The 25,718-nt window shown below is 37.3% G+C and overlaps 1 protein-coding gene across 1 annotated transcript in view; it reads left to right on the forward strand.

Annotated features, from left to right (window-relative positions):
• The window catches only part of LOC127629752 (ephrin type-A receptor 4-like), a 92,440-nt gene that overhangs the window by 13,349 nt on the left and 53,373 nt on the right, over positions 1-25,718 (forward strand). Inside the window, 5 exon segments of the mRNA XM_052106974.1 lie at positions 4,124-4,323; positions 4,464-4,481; positions 4,483-4,630; positions 4,725-4,915; positions 9,904-10,149. Coding sequence (XP_051962934.1) covers positions 4,124-4,323; positions 4,464-4,481; positions 4,483-4,630; positions 4,725-4,915; positions 9,904-10,149 — 803 coding nt within the window.

Below are 25,718 nucleotides of genomic sequence, written 5' to 3' on the forward strand. Positions count from 1 at the left end.
CGGAGATAGGAGGCAGGGGCGAGGAGCCTACCCCCGTGTGGGACTGGGCTCAACTGGTGGTGGTGGGGTGGTGGAGGTCGCCGGTGTTAGCACACTGAAACAGCAATGTGATAGATTGTGAGCAGACTTATAAAGCAATGGCTTGCATGTTATTGGCAAGTTACCCAGCTAATGATGTGATGATGTACAGCTGCTAGTCTTCCCGCTAGAACTACGCTGTGCTTCCATTGATCTCATTTGGCAAAAATATCGCTGCAGTCACATAATTTTCATGAGATCAGGCCGCATAGATCACTTGTTATTCTACTCACATTTCTTGAATCTATCAGAATAGCATTTCAATGGATCTTGAATCTTTTAATTGCCAGTATCAATATCCAGATCTGAAGTTTCAGGTACTCTTGAGCTTTTCTCAGTGGGGTTTGAATAGATTGCGCACTTGAGCACTTAAACCACAGCCCACCCCTTTCCCCTTCTACCCCGCCACCCACCCACCTTTGCCCTTCTTTATGCCCCTTACAACCCCTCCAGGGCAGGTGACGGCCTCCACTGAGGGCCTTGGATGTCATGACGGATTTCACAGATGGACCGTGCAAATCAGTCCAACAAAGAGCGAGGGAGAGAGAGAGAGAGAGAGAGAGAGAGAAACAGTGATACAAATAGCTCATTGTCTGTAGATAGAATGAAAAATAAATAAATACAAATGTGCCTTTTTTTATATATATTTCCAATGGAAGGAATAAAGTAACCAGCATTTCATTTAGGAATATACAGTATAATTGTCAAGTTATTCCAACTTGCTGCTGATGTTTTCCACATGGATCTGTGTCCCCCTCAACCAAATCCCTGTGAAATTGTAGGAATTTCCCATAGTTCTCACCGAGTCTTCATGGGTACATGGGCTTATTTCTGTTTTAAGAAAGACACAAACTGCATTTGACAGCTTGTTCTGCAAAGTAACAGCCTATAATTTAATTTAATATTTTGTCTGATTACGTTTATTTATTTATTTTATAACCGAGTTAATATTTGGGAGAAAATTCAGAAAATGCTTAAAATGTGACTTAGAACTAAAGTTAAATTAATGTTGTGGGTTCAATACAAAATCAACAGCATTTTTGTCATAATGTTAATAACCACAAATAATTTGACTCGTCCTTCGCTTATTTAAAAAAAAAAAGAAGCAAAAAATCGGGGTTACTTTTGACCTCGTCGTCTAGCCCCAATTCGCTTCCACTGTAAATGCCTCACTTGAACTTCAACTTTTACTTGTTTTTAAATAAATGAGGGATGAGTCGAAATGATTTTACTTTTATGTCACAAGTGTTGTCAATTGAGCTTAACTTGTATTCTTGGAACTTGTATTCCACATAATTTCTCTTTCATCCTGTTTTCCTTTTACCAATTTTCTCTTATGAGTTTTATATTACCTCCTGCAGTCAGGCTCAGGGGGCAAACAGCTGTTTGCGTGCACGCATGTGTGTGCATTTTATTCTTTGGATCCACTGTATCTTTTGACAGGGTCTAAACTGTTGCACTATTGTATTTTTCAGTTACTGAGATGAAATAAATACAGCATAAACAGCGAGGAACAACTGCATGACATTCTCGGGCCTTTTATAAAAGATGTGAATAAGCTTTTGTAAACTGTTACAAGTCATGTGCTTTAGTAAGAGTGTTTTGATGTCATAAGATAGCATTGTATGAGAAACGGCAAAAAGTAAGCTTTATTGATCTGATAATATGCCGTTTTACTCATGATTTGTGTGAAAGGGAATAAAAGTCATTGTTGTTGTTATTACTGCAGGAAACTGCTGCAGTACGTAGCTTAACATAGGTAAAGTAATGCAATTCTATGAGACCAAGATTTTCACCTATTTCAAAACCCTGCCACAAAGTAAATGTTTTTTATATTTTGAATCCTCCTATGGGATTCATAAATGATGGGGAATTGAAATCAGCTTGGGATTTTACATGGCAACTGGCCCAAAACTAGTTGGGGGGGTGTTAGCCGTCCTTTTCTGCATATCTCAGCGCCGTTTTGTGGTCCATTCTGCATAACACGGTGACACTTTTTAGCTTATCGCGCCCCATTCTGCATGTTTTGCTGCAGACCCACCGGCCCGCTCGGTTCTCCAGATGGCCAGTCCAGCCCTGATGATGATGATGATAATGATACCCTTTTTTCTTCCCTGAAGTAATAACAATAAAAATATGCACCTCTTTTGGGATTTTATGCTATTTTGATATGCTTATTTACATGTACATTTCTCAATGTTATCATTATGTGGCATTATGTGGCACATTACCAATGTGGCATGTATTGGAGGCAGATTGCTGCCATTTGGTGAAAAAAATATAAATAGCATGACTTGAAATTTATGTTGTGACAAAAATAGCCAGTAGATGGCTGCAGGGTCACCTGAGCAGTAAGATGCCATAGTGCTGCTACAGAATGAACTGTGAGCAAGGCCCGACGAGGCCACATTTTTAACCGAGGTTGCTTCCACACTAGCACTTTTGGTGCGCACCCGGGGTCAAATGACGAGAAAGTTTGGTTTGTTTGGATAATGTGAACGCTGTTTTCCAAACACCGGGTGTGCACCCACGAACCGCATCTGGGTCTGCTTGAAAAGGTGGTCTGGGGTACGGGTCATGTGAACTAGTACGGTCCATTGCTGATATGAAAGCAATCGTACCAAATCGCAGAATTGAACCGCTTGTGATGGCGTATAATTTGCATCTTTGCAGGCTTGCTATCGCAATTGTTGTGGTATAATGGATTTCTCATACCTGCATTCAATGCATTTGCGGCAGACAAATACATGTGTTGTTCTGTGCATGGCAAGCTTTTGTGTTATATCCAAAGAGACAAACTTTAATACTTCCTTTAACACAGTGACGTCTTCTTGAGTCTAGATACAGTGGTAAACAGCTGGTGCTTGTATGCACGTTGATGACGTAATCGAACTGCAGTTCGGACCCAAATAATATGATGTGACAGGAGAACATCGGGGGCAGTGGGAGGGGGAGGAAACAAACTCGGGTTCGGTCCAAGCGATCGAACCAAGTGTGAAAGCACCCTAAGAAAAACATCTTTGTTTCCATAACAGAAAGATGCAATGTTTTGTCTGGAAGGTGAGGCACCTGCATCTAAAGTGTAAACTTTTCCACAGTGGAAAAGGTGTACTTGTACATTGGGGTCAGTCAAAATTTGTTCTTTGATCTTTTTTCTGTGTGTGTGTGTGTGTGCGTGTGTATGCATGAGTGTGTGTATTCTCCCTTCTGGCTGTGTTAGTGTCACGCATTTATTTCTGTGTGTGTGGGTTATGATGTGTGTTCTGACTTCTGGTTGTTTTAGTCTCACCCATTTATTTCTGTCTGTGTGTGACTGTGTGACTGTGTGCACGTTTTCTGCATTGTGGGTGTGTTATTGTCTCACCCTCTCATTTCTGAGTGTGTATGTTGAGCATTGTAGCTGATGTGTATGTGTGTGTGTGTGTGTGTGTGTGTGTGTGTGTGTGTGTGTGTGTGAGTTAGGGTGTGTTTATGTTTTACATGTGTAGATGTTTTATTACTGTACTCATCATTTAATTTCTGTGTGTGTTTTCTGCAGTGTGATTGATTTATTGACTGTTTTTGACAGATCAAATAAAAAAATTGTTCTGTGTTATGGTCTTTCCCATTCATTTTCAATGGTTGATCAATTTTGACAGCAAAGGAAAAAGAGGCTGCTTTTTTTGTATTGTTACGACCACTTAGACATATCAAATCATGCCCAAATTATGTGTGTAATTTCAGATGGCAAATAAAGAAAAAGTCACTAAGTCTTATACCGCTCAGATTATGGAAACCATTTTTATTAAATCAGCAAAAGTGATTCCGGGTCAAAAATGAACGAAGACCTTAGGAGTGTTAAAGTAAAATAAATAATATGTTTATTTCTGGCACACTTTTACCTTTAGGGATGTCGCCAAAAGAAGGTTTGATCAGATTTAGCTAGTCTATAGGGACATCTATTAGCAAATTTGTCCTTAAAGTATATAGATACCTTGGTTAAACACTCACGCAGAAAAATAAGCAGAGCTCTTTTATGACATTATTCTTTGCATTTGTGTTTCAGTGGGTCCATCCGATGAAGGTTCGGATTTGGAGTCAGAACCCGATCTGCCAGTGAAAAGAAAACAGCGCCGCAGTCGAACCACCTTCACCACCGATCAGCTGGAGGAGCTGGAGAGAGCTTTTGAACGCACGCATTACCCTGATATATACACCAGAGAAGAGCTCGCACAGAGAGCAAAACTCACAGAAGCACGAGTACAGGTACACACACACACACACACACATATGCAAACATGTAATGTAAATAAAAATGTTACAAAATATATGGATACTTTTGAATGGCAGTTCATAGAGAAAGATGCTTTTTGCCAGCATAATGGTGTAGTTTTCTCTTTTCTCAGGTGTGGTTCAGTAATAGACAGAGCTCGATGGAGGAAGCAAGCAGGAGCAAATCAGCTCATGGCATTCAATCACCTGATCCCTGGTGGATTTTCACACCCAGCGATATCCAATATCTCCCCGTATCAGCTGTCAGAATGCCAATACCCACCCACTGGCATCTCTCCTGGTAAACAGAGAATTGGCAATTAAATGAAGCGTTGCAGTTAATATGTATATCAACATATTGAATGGGTGATGTATTCTGTAATCATTGTTTTCAGATTCAAGTACTGTGCACAGACCTCAGCCCCTCCCCCTGCCCTCAAGCATTCAGAGTTCTGGAGGGGCAGGGCAAGAAGGCGGGGCTTCCTACTGTCTCTCCAGTCGGAATGGTTACGTGGGATATTCTGAGACTTTTGGACCTCACAACAGCCACTCTAACACTACCATCAATAATGGATTATCTTCTCAGGTAATAAAGGGGCACATACAACATAAAGTAATAGTTCACCCAAAAAATACAATTCTGTCAACGGATGTTTATGATAATATTTGGTCCTTTTTCAAGCTTTAAAGTGAGTCACTATTAACTGCTACTGTATTGAGAGGATTGCCCAAGATATTTTCATCTCAAGATGAACTGTTCCTTTAAGCTTTATTAAAAGAATCAGTTATCCGTGATTTCGACTCATCCTTCAGTTAACAAAACATAAAAATAGTTCTTGCAAAAGAAGCTTAGCATGAAAGCAGTTTATTACGCAAACTTTAGTTTAGTACAAAAAAGGAAACAAAAAAATGTACATTATATCAGGTTACTTTCGCTTTCTATCTGCGCAAGGATACCAGGAAGGGGCACGAAAGAGACCTTAGTAACTATATATATAAAGCACTCAAATGCCATCAAAAGATATTACGCTGGAAATGCATTGTCAGAAATTCATTCACCTAGAGAAGTAGCCCCCACTCAAAATGACAATTAAGACAACTTTACACCTTAAATAAAAATGTATTTATTAGTTATTAATGTAAATGCATTAATAAAAATATGTGCTTCACATTTGTGCTTTTAAACATTTGTGTACGAAACATACTCTACTCAAGTACGTGAACAAAGCATGTACACAAAGTTTGATGTCATGTGTTGTTGCGTTCTGAAATGTGTCAGACACATCGCAACTACGCGTTGCATTCTCAGCGTTGCCACAAGGGGCACTATAGCAGACATTAGTGTGCACTGCACGTTTTTACGGTGAGTTTTCTCATTCAAGTCAGCTACTTTCATGGTGGAGCAACAGTTTGAAGAGAATATTGCTAAGCAAGTAATTTAAATATCTAAATAATAACATGCAGTTTAAGGCAAAGACTTTTGAAAGTAACTCTATTGCCCCCTTGAGTACTGATGTTTGTTGCACCACTGTGAGGCAAAAATGCTAAGTATTACTACGTTAAGCATGTTCAACCAAACTGCGTATTGTAAATGCATTTCCATACTTGCGTAAAGTATTTGTCCGGCGTTTGGTTTCCATTTTAAGTGTTTCCCATTAAACATGTTTTTTGTGTACAAACTGTTAGACAATTCGAAATTAACAGCAGTCCACAGATGATGTCATCCATAGTACTTCAGTTGTATTTGAAGTACTTTTCCTTTGAGATTGCTTAATATTAATAATAAAATGTACTGAAGGATATCATACCAATAAAGCAACTTTTAATTTGAAAAATAGTGACAAATAACATTGCATTTTCTGGTTAAGTCCCTAAATGGTTCAAATATCCAGTTCAAAGGAATTTCGTTGAAGGTTTAGTAGTTGATACCACCTGTTTGCCCACCGTTGAGTGTCAGTTTAATGGGGTCTTCTGGCTTCTGTTGAAACTATTACACACTTCAAAACAATGCATTACGTAGATAAATTCCACCATCTCAGGTCATCCACAGGCCATTTTTCACTCGGTTATCTTTCGCTTTTAACTGGAACAGAGAACACACACCAACACGAGCACCCCCCTCTGTGTAATAGATAGGAAGGCTGACCCCCATGTGTTTCTCATTTGTTAAAAGAGCACACCAATGCCTCAAAGGGACACATTTGTCAAGTACTCTGACAAGCTTTGACGGATCTAAATGTACAGTATGTGTGTTGAGGTATGGTTCCTCATTCTTGCTGTCATCATCCAATGTGTTAATACTTAAATAACTTAAGTTAAGATTCAAAGCATCCTATCACACCTATTGAGATGTATAGAGTATAGTTTATGATTTCAATATAGTATAGCCAGTATAGTTTCAATTTAGTGTCTTTTTGAGTGTATTTGCATTTTTAATGGTGCTTGCTGGGGCAACTCACTATTGTTCATTCTTGGAGACGTGAATGCGAACTTTGAAAAAAAATTTAAAATATTCATTGATATTTTTACATGAATTTATTTAGATTTTATTTAGAATTTATTCAGATTTCGCCATTCATATTGCTAAAAATAAAAATACTTATTTGAATAAAAAATATTATAATACACATTTAAATAAAAACATAAATAATAAATCATAATATATCACAAAATATAAATGATGCAATTATAATAATAATAAATTAAATAATAATAAAAAATATAATTATAATAATTTATATTGGGGACAGTGTTGAGGCAACTATAATTATTGCTCATGCATGGTGCAATGAACAAACTTTTTGATTTGGCACATAAAATATATTGCTGATAAAATAATCCATTGTAATAAAATATAATAAAATATCAAATATAAATAATTAAAAAAAACATCATAATATAATACATAATATAAATGATAATAATAATAAAATATTAATTAAATAGTTTGTACTGGTGGCGGTGAACCATCACTTTTGCTCAAAAATTTTTTTTAATTCGTCACAAAAAATTTATTAAATGTAAAATATAAATAATAATAATAATAAAACAATAATATGTAATATAATAGAAATAATACTTAAATATAAAATAAAAATTTTTAAATATAAAAATGACAACATGATCATTTATACTTATTATTTTGTTCTGGTGCGGGCCCAGTGACTGTGTTGGCAGGAAAAGTAAAAATCTCAATTTCTGGCCCAACTGGGCCAGCAGAAATAATCCTAACTGTTGAGCCCTGCAGAAGGCCTGTAAAGTCAAATATAAAGCTTGGTCGTCTCTGGTAAGTGCTCTGTCCTCAAAGCTTCCAGAAAAGCTTCCAGAGTTGCAGAAACAGAATTCCATCCTGGATTCAACACGTCACTCCCTGCTCTATGTGGGAAATGGTTTAAGCGAGACCATGTGCGTGACAATGTGTCTGTGTGTGTGTTGAGTTGCTTTGACTGTATTTACTGATGTAATAAGATCCTGTTGCTTAGAGACATGCTTTTTTCCTTTCTGTCTCTATATTAAGGTGCTTATTTGGTGCAACTGGACCATATGTTTATTTTGTCCATAATTCTGTTGGTAGATTCAATTATGGTTCAGGAATTTTTATTCCCCTGAGTGCACATGCAACATTCTTGTATTGCAACACAGTGTTTTCTCGGTTAAAAAGCAATGAGAACACACCTTAGAGCACATCGACACACAGGCAAACAAAAAACATAAACACACACACACACACACACACACACACATCAGATTAAACAATCCCCAAATTCAATTATCTCTTGCCTGATCAATTGCAGGTCACAGAGATGTACCCAAGTACACACATCTGGATGTGAGTGTGCGTGTTTTTTAAAGGTAAACTATATTGTTTCGGCACCACTATCTTCACTTAATGGAATTGCTAAAATATGAACCTGTTTTCAAACAGGTCTGCTGAAAAACCCTTGTCTTCCATTGGTCAGACATAAAAGGTAGTCACATCCCAAACTCACACCATTGGTTTAGGCAATGTTGGGTTTTGAAAGGAAATAATGAAGGGCCTGATATCAACATGCAGAGATACAGATGAGAAGCACACACATCTGAAGCTCAGTTAATACAGGTACTCCACTAAAATAATGGAGAATTCAGCTCTTAACATCACGTTTGTGCTTCGATTAAATGCAAGTTTGGAGAAAGTGTGCATTTTCATCTTCATCTTTAACTTTTTTGCACTTATTATCATACAGTAATCCAGTGACGTAGTGATTGATGTGTGCCATCATGAAATGAGAGACCTTCCCTCTGAAATCCAAACACAAGAGGACAAAAATATGTATTATGACCAGGTGTAACGGGTGATGTGTCTCGTCTGTCCGCTTGTAATAAGGTCACCCAAAACACAACTTGCAACTTGCATGCATCTCCATTGTATAAATAGTGCCTAAATACCAACAAAAGTGATTTTTAAGAGTTAAAACAGATCCTTAAAGGGCAACTATTATGCCCCTTTCACAAAATGTAATTTAAATATTTGGTGTCCCCAGAATGTGTCTGCAAAGTTTCAGCTCAAAATACCCTACAGATCATTTATTATACTATGTTGAAAATGCACATTTTTGGGTGGGAATAAAATAAGCTGTTTTTGTGTGTGTGTGTGTGTGTGTGTGTGTGTGTGTGTGTGTGTCTTTAAATGCAAATGAGCTGGTACATATTCAGAATAGGGCGGAGTTTTGACCTCTGCTTCAGACAGCTAGACATCATAAGGACGTTTCCGAATGGTTATTTGATCAATTTATTCATTTGTTGTAGAGTTTCAGCAGTTTTGCAACGATGAATGAGCAACACACACACAAATACTGTTACAACGCAGTCTGGTGTAAAATGATTCGTGCAAACATAAACGCATTTAGGTAGATTGGAGGGCGCACTCCCTTCAAAAACAAAACTAATCCACTGCGTCTTCAGTGGCTCAGACATCGGGAGTAAATGAAGACTGCTATGTTCATTCTTACATCCATCAACAAAACACATCTGCTCTGGCATCAATACAATGGCGGCCTCTGTGTACAACTCGTTCAGGGCGGGTACGTCAACAGTCGTGGGCAGGGCCTGTACATTGTGACATCACATTGTATAGAATCTGCAAACAGCATTTTCTGAAACAGTGTTTATGATTAATGGCGATTTAAAAAAAAGGATTGGGTGGATTTTTATCATTGTAGGGTGATTGTGTACACACACTGCCAACACACATTAATGTTCAAACACCATGTAAAAGTGAATTTTGCATAATAAGTGCCCTTTAAAGGAATATTCCAGGTTCAATATGAGTTAAGCTCAGTGGACAGCATTTGTGGCATAATGATGTGGCATAATGATGAAAAAAATATTGAGGTTACAGAGAGGCACTTGCAATGGAAGTGAATGGGGACAATTTTTGGAGGGATTAAAGGCAGAAATGCGAAGCTTATAATTAAAAAAAGTTCTGTTAAAACGTGTGTATTGTTTGAGATGTATAGTTGTTTAAATCATCATGTTCGAAGGATTACAGGGAATTTTGAGTGATAATTAAGATCTCTCTCTCTCTGTCTGTAGGTTATGGGAATAATAGCCCCAGCAGGAGTTCCACACCAGACACCGGCTGAGTATTCTCTGTCCTCTCTCAGTGGTGCTCTAGAGTCGGGTTGTTCCCCGAGCGCCACCTGCTCCCACCGTATGGAGACTCTGTCTAGTCTACCTGCCCTCTCCAACCTGGCCAGTTCACAGTCCTACGGCCCACCTTCATTCTACAGTATGGAACACAGCAGCCCCTACCAGTACAGCCAGTATGGACAAAGTAAGGTAATTATTACCGTTACCCAGTTTGCATGTAATTTGATGCATTTGGCAAACACTCCTATCCAAAGTGACTAACGGTGCATTTAGGTTATACATCAGTATATGCGTTCCCTGGACCACATGGAGTTGCTAGTGCCATTACTGTTTACTCTGTATGTAGTTGTCACTCCCAAAACTTGACCTGAACAAATAAGCAAAAACAAAAGGGTAAAAAGCTTTCCACACACATCAGAGATTTGTATATTCCTGTATTTGATTTGCAGAGGTCTGATACCACTATACTTGCTCTGGGTTTGCGTGCGTGCATGCGTGCATGTATGTGTGTGTGTGAATGTCATGGTTGGATGCTAATCTCCAGTGGCAGTATTGTGATTAGAGACAGCTGGGCTTGTCTAACTCACTATTCAAGCTAACAGTCGACTGTTACAGTTACATTCTGATGAAACGACTGCGGCACAGATACTGCAGCTTTTTATTGACTCATGACTCACCAGGTGAGGTCATGAGTCAATAAAGGTCAACGTTTGTGAACCTAATTGTGTATCAAATGGATGGCACATGCTCTTTTCTAGAGTATAGAGTTCAGCAGTTGAAACTACTCATACAAACATTAAGACAAAATATTATAAATAAAGCTTCATGTTACTGCTGTAAATCAGACATTTTTAGCAAGACTTCATATAACGAATAGTTCTGATTCTAAATTTTGATTGGGTGAGATGCGTTCAAAGCATTTTAAAATGACTATAAATGCACACCTGTGATCACACATTCTATATTAATGTGGCCTATATTAAGTCAGTACACTGCCTAGCAAGCACAAACATCCAACAGTTACGCTTATGAACTATTTATAGCGTAACAGTCTCATTCCAGTTTTTCCATAGGGAAAGTCAGTCAGTAAAGTCTATAAATATATATAATATAATAAATATTATATTTATAAATATATATAATATTATAAATATTTCTCTTGACGTCTATGATTTTTTTAAATTTTTTTTTTATCAAATTCTCTCTTTACTTTTCTTTCAGGTACCTTTCATTATCTAAGGTGTGAAATTGCCTGAAGGTGTTGTACAGCTCAGATGTCCAATGGATTGAAGGTCTAATTTGGAACAAAACTCAAGACACAGGAGACAAATAAGATCCCCTTTGATATTGTAATTTAAAAAAGAAACCTTATGTCAGCTGGAGAGTGCACGCACACACACACACACACACACACACACACACACACACACACACACACACACACACACACACACACACACACACACACACACACACACACACACACACACATATTGGTGTAGCTATCATTATGAGGGCTCTCCATACACATAATGACTTTTAATCTGTATGAACTATAGATTCTATCCCCTAACCCTAAACCTCACAAAAAACTTTCTGCATTTTGACATTTTCAATAAAACCTCATTTAGTATATTTTTTATAATTATGGGGACACTGGAAATGTCCTCATTAACCACATTTATAGCATACTACCCTTTTATGTTTACCCAGTGTAACCTACAAAAATGTCCAAGTAAACCACCCAAACCACCCCCCCCCCCCACACACACACTTACTCACATATATGCACACACACTCACTCACACGTATGCACACACACACACGTACTCACACAAACGTATGTACACACACGCCCGCGTACACACACACACACGTACGCACACACACACACACACACACACGTACGGAAAAACACACACACACACGTACGGACACACACACGTACGTACACACACACGTACACACACACACATACGCACACACACACACACACACACGTACACACACACATACGCACACACACACACATACGTACACACACGCACACACGTACGTACACACACACACACATACGTACACACACGCACACACGTACGTACACACACACACACATACGCACACGCACGTACACACACACACACACACACAAACACGTATGTACACACACACATGTACGTACACACACACACACACACATACGTACACGCACGCACACACACACACACGTACACACACACTTACACACATACACACGTCCACACACACACACACACACACACACACACACATACGTACACACACGCACGCACACACACACACGTACACACACACTTACACACATACACACGTCCACACACACACACACACACACACACACACACGTACACACACACTTACACACATACACACGTCCACACACACACACTCACACACACACACACACGTTGTGTTTCCATGTTTTATGGGGACTTTCCATAGACATAATGGTTTTTATACTGTACAAACTTTATATTCTATCCCCTAAACCTAACCCTACCCCTAAACATAACCCTCACAGAAAACTTTCTGCATTTTTAAATTGTCAAAAAACATAATTTAGTATGATTTATAAGCTGTTATCCTCACGGGGACCGACAAAATGTCCCTACAACGTCAAAAATGTCGGGTTTTACTATCCTTATGGGGACATTTGGTCCCCACAAAGTGATAAATACACATACACACACACACACACACACACACACACACACACACACACACACACACACACACACACAGCTTGAAGATCACAGAGCCTTTTTCCATCTACAACGTTCCCATGAACTCTTCTTCAATATCACTTCCAAAAGAATCAGCCGCAATTCCAGAGAACACAAGACAAGCTGAATTAAAACAATGAGATATTGACTGAACAGAGGCATGTTTAGAGTTTTCACTGAGAGATATTTTTATGTGCAATATCTGAGAACAACTAATATGTGGCTACATGCAAACAGAACTTTTGTAGCCATTGAGGTCTGAGAGCGGGCACACTTACGATGCCAGACGAAAGCACTGGGCTGGATAAATATTGCTCTCTGACTGTATGTTGTAAATTAAATATATATGTTTCAAAAATGACAATGAACTTCAGTGCATTATGTCTGTTTGTCTCAGAACATTCCCTGGCATTCGAATGAAAGGTTTTTATCTTAACTGAGTGTCATCGGAAAATTCGGAATATATGGGAACACATTTGCTCTTTAAGTGAGTTTGAAAGCCTTTTGAAATCCGTATTAATAATTGCTGTAGTGGTGCTGTGTGAATGGTATTTATGGGGCTCATTTGAAGTTCTTTTATTGAATATATATTTTTATACTTTTCTTATCTGATGTGCTAAAGATTGCAATATAAGATAACTGTGGCCATTTGATCCCCCCAAAATACCTTAAAATTGTCTTTCTACACAATATAACCATAAGGACAATTTGTCCAACACAATATTGTTTTATTAATTTATTTTGTATGTAAGTGTGTATTTGTATCCTACAGATATTTTTCCTAATTAAATCATTCATTGTATGGAAGAAAACTTGATTTGTGTCTGTTTGTAGAGTGAGGGTTTCTCTCTCTTCTTTTCTTTCTTTCTCTCTCACTCGCCCTTTGTCCTCCCTGATCCTCTCTTTCTTTCTTTCTCTTAGAAGTTTTTTTAACCATCAGATTTATCCTGTAAATGTTGCCCTTCAAACAGCGTCCTCTCCTTCACCCCGCTCCATGCAGTCCTCAATCATCCGAGGGGTCAAAGTTTAAAGTTCACAATTCCGGCACATGTTCCTGACAGATAGAGAAAGAGAGGAAGAGAAGGAGACAGTTCAGACAGATGAAAATAAAACTACAGTCTGATCTGTTTCTCATCTGATCCTCAAACATGTGTCGACTTGATTACGTTCACATATCAGTGAAACTCATCAAATTGTTCTTGACTCTTGTATGATTAAAAGAAAAAAAGATGTTTTCTTGTTGTTGTTTTTTTTTTTGTTTTAAGTGTTTTTTTTTTTTTTTTTTTTTGCGATGCATCTGTTTGGTACATTGAAAAATCATTTCACACAGTGTTACATTGTTTTGGTCTAATTTAAATACATGAATATTCATAATATGAATATTCCTGTACATATTTAATATGCAAAACAGGTACAGCCTGTCTATACAAATTAAACAATAAAATGATTATGTGCCATTCTGAACTCATTGTTCAACATTGCACAACGAGAATTCTCAATTCTCATCTCAATGCTGCCAATAATACTCGAAAATAATACTCAGGGTTCAATACAAATTCAGCTCAATCAACAGCATTTATTATAGCATAATATTAATTACAACAAAACTTAATTTGGACTTGTCCCTCTTTTTCTTAAAAAAGTAAATAAATGCAAAAATCTGTTACAGTGAGGCACTTTCAATGGACGTGAATGGGTGCCAATGATTCATAAATGTTAAAATACTCACTGTTTCACAAGAAAAGCAACAACACGTAAACAATATGTGTGTTAACATGATTTTAGTGGGATAAAATCACTTACTGACCTTTTCTGTGTAAAGATAGAGCCAATTTTACAACTTCGTTGCCATGACGATTTAATGTCAACAAACCCCAAAATCCTAAAATGACCTTAAAAATTATGATTCAAACTGTACAGCTCAAATAATACATGAGATTTCACATATGAATTAATGCAAGTGCTTATATAAACTTATAAGCTTCTCATGTCTGCCTTTAAACCCTTCAAAAATTGATCCCATTCACTTCTATTGTAAGAGCCTCACTGTAACCTCGATTTTTGATTTTTTACAGAAAACGAGAGGCAAGTCGAAATCATTTTTTGTGGTAATCAACATAAAATAAATAAATAAAAGTAAACATGTAACAAAAAAATGATATATGAATTATAATAGCTTGTTTATTGATTGAATACATGGATTTGTTCATTTTAAAAAAGCCAAAATGAGAACAAAATGATGGAAAAGTAATCAAATATAATGATTAAATTTCTATTTTTCCTAATGTACCTAGTTAGAAGGTCCCCTGTACAACTAACAGCATTAGCTGGGAGATCATTTATTTCATATGTAAGCAAAATGACCTTTTTTTCGCACACATTGTCTAATTATAATCGTATTGTGCTAGACAAAGGTTTTAATTTAACAATGAAAAATGCTTGCTTGGTGCATGAACAAATAAAACGATTTTTCTTTTCAAGATCAGAGGACAAAAATGCTAAATCCATGCACACAAAATCATACAGTACATGAGGCACAATAACTGTTTAGTTACTGAGATGTTGTCTCTGTCGCCCCCTTCTGTCTGTTCATGGTGCTACAGTAAAGCGGCACCTGCTGTCTGACGTCACACAAGGAGAGAAGAGACTCAGCTAAGCAGTTCAGGAATATCAGAGCAGACAGATACCAGACAAAATATATTTATTTATTTACATATTTATTTGTGAGACATTGCGATATAGAGAGGGATTTACAAGAATTCACTTTGATCGGTGAAGGGAGAAGACAGAAAGCTTAAAAGGATAGTTCACCCAAAAATGAAAATGTAGTCATTGTTTACTCACCCCTGTGTTGTTATAACCCTATATGACTTTTTTTCTTTTTCTTAACACAAAGGGAGAAATTGGGATTTTTGTTTTGTTCTTAGTGATGTCATACAATGGCAGTTTATGGTGACCACCACTTCAAGCTTCAAAATGACACAAAAGTATAATTCAGAAGTCTAATAAATTATTCCATGAGACTCGTGATTGCTATGAAAGCATACGATAAGGTTTGGTGCGAAACAAACTGAAATCGAATGTATTGTTTAGTAAAAATAGCTGCAAAAATAGAGGGCATCTTGTGGAGCACTTGCTTCTGTTTCACACATGACAATAAAAGACTGAGCACAAGCTGGTCCTGAATAAATTATTTAATAAATTACAATAATGACAAAATCCTGCAGTGCATTTCACGTAATTTCACGTAATGCTGCCAATCAAGAACGATATACCAATAATTAACATTCATTTGTATGTTCATCATCTCTAGATTATTCATTTAGATACCAATTAAAAAAATTCTTGAGGAGCTGCGTTGATTAGTCTGACTGACGGTCTATTACGTAAGGGATGTTTTGGCTCATGAAACTCACCTGTGATTGGCTGGATGGTCACTGCCTGCCCGCACCTGCGTCAGCAGCGCACGTACACGGTTCAGCTCATGGCGTGATTAAAATTGGACCCCTAGTGTCGCTTCTTCGACACAACGTCGAAGTGAGAGACAGACAGGGAACGTCTAGGTTACTATTGTAACTTCCATTCCCTAATGGAGGGAACAAGACTTTGTGTCCTCATTATCAACATTAAACCCAAATGCTGTCAATTGAGCTTAACTTGTATGAACCCAGAACATTCTTTTAACAATTTAAAAAAAATGTTGATTGTTAAATAAACTAAAATGATTCATCGTTTAATAGTATTTGTTATTTTCAACAAATTCAACAAGTAAAATATAATTCCCGCTGCCTCATGTAGCTTGCCAGTACAAAATTGTTGGATGCTCCTATGCTCCTTATTTTGGATAAAAGCATCTTTACTAAGTGTTCTGTGAGTTACTAAATATTTATGTTTTTCAGGTTGAGTGGAATAGGGCAATACACCGTGCCCTTCAGAGTTCAGATGAATAATTGTCTTGCAGAGTCCAACTATAAAGGTCAGGACTTAATAACTAAAGAAGTGAAAAATAAAACTCAAAACAATGCGGTTTATATGAGCAATAACCTCATCGCTGCTGTGACTCTTTCACCGGAACATTCAGTGTTTTGCCAGAAGAATGACCTGAAAAACATCTTAAACAGAACTGATGAATGTGTGGTTTTCTTCACTGTAAATTCACCCTGTATGAGTACATGCCTTGCCATATATGGCCAATAGAGCATAAAAGAGAGTCTGGAATTGTTAGAAAAACATGACAGAATTAAAGCCTTTGTCATCAAAATGATCTGGAAACATGATAACAAGGAGAAAGTGATTGAAAGTCTTAAGGAAATAGCACATGGTTTGCCATTGTATCAGTGCGTGACAAACAAAGCAAAATGTGATGTTCTGTTGAGCAAACAGTACCATGATGCAACTTTCTTTGCTTTGTTATGGATGCAAATTTAATTTCTATATCTGGTCCTTTTGAAGAAGTAAAAGATTACAAATGTTACAATTGAATCTGAAAAAGGCCTATTGTAAATTGTGACATTATGTTTGTTGAGATGACAACCTGCTTGCATGCTACTTAAAATAAAATACATTTTAGAAGCATAATTTGTGGTTACTTTTTTTGGATACCTGTACGTATACTTCAGTTGCGTTTGCTCAAAGTGAACTGAATTAGAGTTAACAGGGCCACATTGACCAAATGTGGGGACTCAGATCACCCTGTGACATCACACGAAACAACTATTTGCAACAAGACAATATAAACAATACTACAAAAGAGCCAAAACCTCTATGAATTCTTAATAAGTGTTATTTAAATACCCCCATAAGTTCCCTTTGACCAAGAAAACATAATTAAATAATTAAAGTGCAAGGGATTATGGGAGTTCCAGTGTTCAAGGGAGATGGTGTTGTTAAATAATGCTTTATTTATTTTATTTATTTTTTATTAATACCTATGATTCATTGACAAATAAGGTTGTCCAAGTTAGAAATCCTTTACAAATCTAGTTTAAAACATGTGTGTCTTGTTCTTAGAAATGTAATCTTTGTGTTCAATTTGGTTTAATCATTTTGTTTTTTAAACTTTAAACTGTCATGTGGTGTAACCATCAATTAAATCATGTATGAACCTTGTATACATGAGAGTATAAACAACTTAATCAATAATTTCCCAAAAGTTTTCAAACACATTTTTCAAGGAAAAATTATATATATATATAGGCCTATATATATTTGAAATATTATGCATTATTAAGTCATGAATACCAAGGCGTTTTATCAGGGTTTTACCACATGACTTGAACAAAATGTGCCTTGTAACCTTAGCCGGCTGGTACGTGCTGTGCAGTGTGTATAAGCCTCACTCCCCTGGCCTCAAGAGCCACACTAGTGACTGACATTAGGTACTGTAGCCTTTAGCCTCCTCGTTAATGGGCCCGCCTCAAATGCCAGAGTCCCTGATTCAAATCTCTCTCTGAGCAGATCAAGCAGGATGGGCTACAGTGGTGCCGTGACCCAGATGGGAGTGAGGTTTATGGGCATGTGTGTAATAGTAGCCAGCTGGGACGAGCTGTGCAGTGTGTAAACCTCACTCCCCTGGCCTCAAGGGGCACACTAGTGACTGACATTAGAGGCCGTGTTGTGGAAAATCTTTGGAGAACCTCTCTAAGATGCAAGAAAACTCTCAGAGTCCAGAGTTCCAGATGCCAAAGTAGAAGTTTATTGAATCACCAACAAACTTGAGAAAGGCCAGCTGTCCGTTCTGAATACACATTTCCAAGTTTACATTCATATACCTTTTTGTTATCTCTTTTGGGCCCATTAATCTCTCATGTCCACTATCTCTGACCAATGGGCCCACTGCCCATGTCCTTCCACTTGCCACCATTATCTTTTAGATTTTCTCCTTTTTAACTATTGGTGGAAAGACCCTCGCCTGTCTATTTAAAAAAAAAAAAAAGAACATATTCCTTGCTTTGCATATACAGTTTTGACTATTTTCCATAGACTGGGCTCTTTCAGTCTTTATATCTGCAGTGTTTTAATTCCTTCCCCAGATAATTCTTGTGAAAAAGTGAAAAGTCCCATGCTTTGACAAGCACTGTTTCTGCTATAAAGTAAGCCTCAAAGACTCAAATAGCTACAAAGTAGTCATTTTCATGACTTATTTTCTGCATTTTGTCAGATGTGAGCATTATTCAGCAAGCCGCACTTCAGCTCCCACTAATAATTTGTGGAATGAATAAATTATGCAAATAACTATGTACGCCTCATAGTTTTACTGTTTGCCAATTTTATTTATGCTGCTGTTATTGTATTTGTTGTAACTTGCAGTTATTTGTCATTTTGTGATGATTCAGAGCTCATCTTATACTTAATATGTTGTTTTTGGTTGTCACCATTATTGTGATTTGTATGTCAAATAACATGGTCCACACAAGGTACAAATATATTGAGCACATGGTTGTGTGCTTTATTGTGTAAGTAATTGCCAAAGAAAAGACTCTAAAATAATTTTAAATATAAACAGTTGTATTGCTTCAGCTGACAGAGTTTTTGAATATTTGCCCTGTAATGAGGTCCACCCGGGCATGTTGGAGCCCAGGGCGGGTGCTTATATCACCTGTTATATCTCAGTGGCCCAACGGGAAAACGTCTGGTGCTCCTACCCTACCCTTGGCCTTTTTTTTAAATTGCACGAAATGCAGATTGCATGACTAAAGCATCACCTTAGCAGCTGTATAAGTGTCAACATCTAATTGAGGGATTTAACCTATAGAAATCTGGCAACCCCACACATTGAAATCTAATTCTGTCTGCTCTTATTTAAAGTATGTTATTTATCAAATGTAGTGAAATTGGGGATTGTAAGGGGGATGGTGGATTTACAAGGGTATTTCTTGCAACAAGGGGGGGTGGCATCCCCTCACATCCCCCCTAAACTCGAGCCCTGGGTGTACCCCATATCCTCAATTTGTGTTCAATCATTTAAGTTATTAACACTTAAAATCTTGTCTATAGATTTTTTAAGAAAAATTAATTCACCCACAACTAACCATGCACCCCATTGAGAGCGCAAACCACATTATAGCGACCTAGAGGAGGTTACCCCATGTGACTCTACCCTTCCTAGCAACTGGGCCAATTTGGTTGCTTAGGAGACCTGCCTGGAGTCACTCAGCATGCCCTGGATTTGAACTCGTGATTCCAGGGGTGGTAGTCAACAGAGATACTCGCTGAGCTACCCAGGCCACCGGTAATTTGCATTCTTTGTGCATATCACCTACTGGGCAGCGAGGAATATTTATGGTAAAAACAGACTTAAATACTGATCTGTTTCTCACCCAAACCTATCATATTGCTTCTGAAGATATAGAGTTAACCACCAGAGTCTTGTGGATTACTTTTATGCTGCTTTTATGTACAGTTTGGAGCTTCAAAATTGTGGCACCCATTCACTTGCATTTTATGAACCTACAGAGCTGAGTTTCCTTTGTGTTCAACAGAAGAAAGAAAGTCATACATATCTGGGATGGCATGAGGGTGAGGAAATTATGAGAGAATTTTAATTTTTGGGTGAACTATCCCTTTAAGTTATTTTTATCTGATTCTATTTTATATCTCATTCCTTACATTATCTTACCCTTCAACATAAACGCTCCAGAAGTGTGACCGAATACTACTGTAACAACTGTAACACAATTGCCTAATCATTCACACATAAACCCAGAGTCAAACTAAAAAAACGGTCTTTGTGTCATTATGACTGTTAATGCAGTAGATATGAATTCAAGGATGCTCTATTATTGTAAACAAATGCACTGTAAACTTAATTAATTAATTTAAAACATAACTGAAGAGACAACTCCTTTAATTTCAGCAAATGCATGCCTATAATTTGGCCCCTGGATCTGCTAAGGTGGAACTTTCTCACACATATCATTCAGGATGTGCCTGTCAATCAAACCTGAACACACATATTCAGTCTGACATAGAAGGTACAGATGTGCCACCCACAACCACAGGCCAGTACACGATCTAACCCCTCTCAATGGAGGTTAGGTTTCCACACCCTCATTTGGAGGTGAAAAATGGACCTCTCAGTTGTGACGAGAAATGTTCACTAGATGGCGAAATAAGCTCAGATCATTTGCACAGAGATTTTGCATCGCTACTCGATACCGCAACAAAATAATAATGTATATATATATATATATATATATATATATATATATATATATATATATATATATATATATATATATTCGATTAAACAACAACAACAACAACAACAACAATAATAATAATAATAATAATAATAATAATAATAATAATAATGTACTGTCTACAGAGTCTATTGTGAGTAAAAACATATTTAAAAAATATTATTACAATGCTATAGCACTCATTATATTACAAATATTAACAATATAATATAATATTTCAACATACATTTGATATTTAAATAAAATCGTATTATTTTAAATAATAATACTTGCTTAATAATTTAGGCATGACAAATTATTATTAGTATAGTTATTATTCATAGTGACCACCTCTTTCTTGTTTGATTGACAGTTACTTCGCTGTAGTAAGACACACCCCCTCCAGCAGCGATCGCTGAGTGCGGGTCTCGTGCACCTCTCGGTCAGTCGCGCGGAGCAGCACGAGGAATAAAGCTGGAATAACGGAGAGAAAGTTACAGGACAAATGGCACTCATGGCCGGGATTATTTACGCGCTCACGTCATTTTTCCTGGGTATTTGTGCAGGAATATCCGCTCCAAGGAATTATCCGGCAAATGAAGGTATAAGAGGTTTCAGGATAAGGTTTAAGGCGCGTGAAAACAACTTAGGCGCACTTGGAATGGAAAATAGGCTATGAATAATAGATACATATGCAAATATTAATTAATAGTATATAATTATAAATAAATAACCATAAGCCTATCACAGAATGTCAGATAATTTAGCATTTTGTCGTTCATACAAATAACACATTTACTCTTAAAATGAAAATGTTTCTGTTAGATCCAGAGCTTTTTAAAAACATTGTATGCATGCTCTTTTGAAAACCATCTTTGCACTGGTGTTTTAAAGAGCTCAGAAACCAGTACACTGATCTGAACAACCTATAATGAAACATTCGTATTTTTTAATACGTTTTTCTACAAAGAACCATATAGTTCATAAGTCAATTATCTTCAACATCAAAATATGTTATTGGATCAGAAGAGGGTTCTATGCTAAACCTATAAACAATAATCGAAGAAACCTTGTTTCTAAAAGTCTTTCCCTCTCTTTGGTTTTAAAAAACGATTTTGTCTTACACACCACACCAAAGAAACCACAATCCTTTCACTCTAACATCCTAAAAGCTAAATAAAATTCATGCATAGAGTTATGCCCAAGATGTAGAATTAAGGTTGATGTTTTTAGGCATTTTAGACAATTAATAGATCACATTTCCCTTTATCATTAAATATAATTTGTGTTCATAATGCTACATATCTATAATACATGTAATGCCATTCATTCCAAGAAAAGCCAAAGTTTTAACTTTAAAATGAGCCTTAAAAACAGGGTTTATTGTTTAGTCTGGACCCTTTTAATTTGCCCATCCAAAGAGTTATTGCACTGATTACTTTATTTTCCAAATTCTTTCTACAATTTTTATGTCTCCTTATTTGAATTAGAAATGTTGCTTGTAAATACCGTAAAAATATAAAAAATGTTGTGGTTGGATTGTAGCCTATATTTTATACATTTAACCTAATGTAGTTTAATTAGTAATCAACCATCATTTTCCACTTAATTCAGTGTTTACTGTGCAAACTGCACCTTAGCGACTTAATTAATGTACATTATATCTGAGGCCTTCAAACTTCAGATCATACATCATTTTTATCCACTCCGGGTATGAACCACAAGCTATTCTCAAGTCCTCTATCTTTTCCTTCTTCAGTCACGCTGCTGGATTCCAGATCAGTTCAGGGAGAACTGGCATGGGTCGCCAGCCCTACAGAAGGAGGGGTGAGTCAAGACCATCTCTCTCTCTCTCTCTCTCTCTCTCTCTCTCTCTCTCTCTCCTTCTCAATCTCTCTTTCCAATGTGATCTCATTGGTATTCCAAGGTATCGGTTCATAAAGTGCGGTTCTAGCATGCATACATTTGTGTACATTTGGATAGTTAGTAAAACATAAAATATCAACGTAATAACATAGTGTAAATTAACCCTTTACGAATGATCAACTTTAGTGGGATACAATGTTTACGAATCCTTTAAGGTTTATGTAAAATTGAATTAATGGATTTCATCATCGGTTGATTTGATTGTATTTCTTAAACAATAAGTGAAATAAATAACAACGTCTCATTGATTTAACTCAGACTATTCGGTTACCCAATGATTAATATGCCCTTTAAAAGTATGCACACTTACAGTATATTGCATACTTGTTGAGCTTTGACACTGATGATTAAATACAGTCATACAAGGAGAACACATGTTGTTTGTCATATGAGTCCCCTCCAGTTAATAATTCCCAATAATGTTTCTAATAACTGGAGGTCCCACTATGGGATCGTGTATGGGAGTACTGAATTTGGTCACCTGCATCAGTACCCTTGCAAAGGATCCGGACAGCCCTCAAAGGGTTCGAAAAGTTTAGTGCATCTTTAGAAGTTTACATTTTAGATGCTGTCAATAAGTTTACATTACACATTTAAGTAGCTACCTATCCAAGCATACACTTCACGTATGAACACCTCAGAATACAAATGAGATCACCCTGCTCACTCTCCTTCTCTCTGATGTAAATTTGTAAAGCTAGGTTTCTGCGACGGGCGTCAAATTTCCTAAATAGCGGAGAGAGACAGAAATGCCCTTTTGTTAGGAAACTTTATCCCCTTTTTTCTCAAAAGAGGTAAGGGGGAGACTTGGCAACACGGTGACAGAGAAAAAGGTCTGTTTGAGTATGTGTGTGTGTCTGTGTGGGAGATTTTAAATCGAGGGGTCAGCGAGTTCTGTCTGTTAATGTATGCTTCTTGGGGTCTCTCCACTTTTTCGAGCCCCTCATCACCAATTAGCCGTTAAACATCTTCGGATCAGGTGCATCTAAATTACCACATCACTGATTCAATAACACACAGAATTTCCTTTCATTACAGAAGCACTGCAGCTCTGCATCCTTTCGCATCGATCCAACTCTCTTTCAGATCTTTAGTTCCTCTCCCTCTGTGATCTTCAAGCATGATGGACAGGCCTTTGGCACAGACGGTGGGCGAGTATTCAGACTTTAATACGGCCAATTAGCTCCTTTCTCCTCTGGTCCAGCTATCTACGGCTCTGGGCCCTTATCTCTGCACTGCTTCTCAGGGCCTTCGTAGTTACACAGATGAAGGGACAAGCCCAACGGTGAAAATCAGTCCCTGATGGATGCCAGATTGCTGTCCCTCTTATTATTCTCACAAATGCTCAATTAGTTATAGCGTATGGGAATCATTCCTGGAGATTATTACACTGGAGATTATTACTGGCTGTCAGGCTGGTGTGGCTGCAACTGATGCTGCTTATATCACTGGAGTCCAGCAAAAAAAGAAGCCTATGGTTCAGCTTTAACAAACTTGTCATATTCCTTGTTCTGTCAAGCTGTAAGGTTGACATGAAATAGGATTTAATGCTAAATCTCGGCAACACTTTGACCTATCTAAACGAAGCCCCTATTGCATCCGTTAGTTTTCCGCATTCTTCATCTTCTTCTGGCTGGGAGTCTATGGCAGCCCATAGAACCATACGTAGGAAAATGATGAAATTTGGCACACTGATAGGGGTGGTCATGAATAGCCCTTATACCAAATTTGGGGTCTCTAGGACATACTCTATAGCACCACCACCATGTCAAATATTCACTTTTCTTTTGGGCATATCTTTTGAATTGTTTGTCCAAGAGACATAATACTTTGTTGTTTGATTACTCTCCTCCGGATGATTCCAATAGACCCCTTGCTCTAAAACTCCGCCCATTTCACTGGCCGCCACCTTTAAACCTTTCACATCATTTAAATTTGGTCTGATTTTCCCAAGCAATGGCTCAAAATAATCTCCAGACCGAGCCACCAGATACGACAACAATTTGAAATTGTTGAAAAGTTATAGCATTGTGAAGTTAACAAGGTTGACATGAAATAGGATATAAGGCTAAATCTCGACAACACTTTGATCTATCTAAATGAAACTTGGTATGCTTCATCAGGACCATGATCTGAGGGTGCTTCCAGAGTTTGGAGACAGTGCAACTTATGGGTCAAAAGATGTGTAAAATGGCTTTTTGTGCCCATAACTTTTGAACCATATTTCCAAATCATGAGTTTGGTGTCTATGGATTCTGTGGGTCATGAGGATTCCAGCAATACCATTTTTCCCATATCAGCTATACTGCCTATTTTTTCTTAATAACATATCTGTTCAATGCATTGTTGGATTTTAAATAAAATTGGTCTGCTTCATTAACATCATGTCCTGAGGATATCTGAGCAGTTTGGAGACAGCGCCACGAAGTGGTCAAAATGCTTATTTAATTTTAGCTAAAATGTTGGTGTATCATTGCGTCCTTATTAAGTCTTCAGAAAATGCAGAGAAATTTCAAAATATATTTACCTATTGATTTAAATTTTTTTTTTAAATTTAAACCCTTCTGACTCTCAGCTTGGTATGTCTCTTTAGCACTTACACAACTTGTGGCTCATTAGCACATTGGTCTGTTCAATATACCTGTGTGCTGTGGAGATTGAAAAGTTGCTGGTTCATGCCCAGCTCTGGGCAAGTTGAAATCATTTTATAAGTTGCAATGAACATCATATCCGAACTGTTCTTTCTGTCAGTTGTGCTTTATAACAGCTGTATCGACCCATTTTGACTGTTATTATGCAGATTTGATCTTTTTATTGCTTTGTCAGATTTTAATTAATATTGGCAATCGTCTTCGACATCAAGTCCTGAGGGTACATGAGCAGTTGGAAA

This window comes from Xyrauchen texanus, chromosome 36 (assembly GCF_025860055.1).
Source record: "Xyrauchen texanus isolate HMW12.3.18 chromosome 36, RBS_HiC_50CHRs, whole genome shotgun sequence".
Taxonomy (NCBI): domain Eukaryota; kingdom Metazoa; phylum Chordata; class Actinopteri; order Cypriniformes; family Catostomidae; genus Xyrauchen; species Xyrauchen texanus.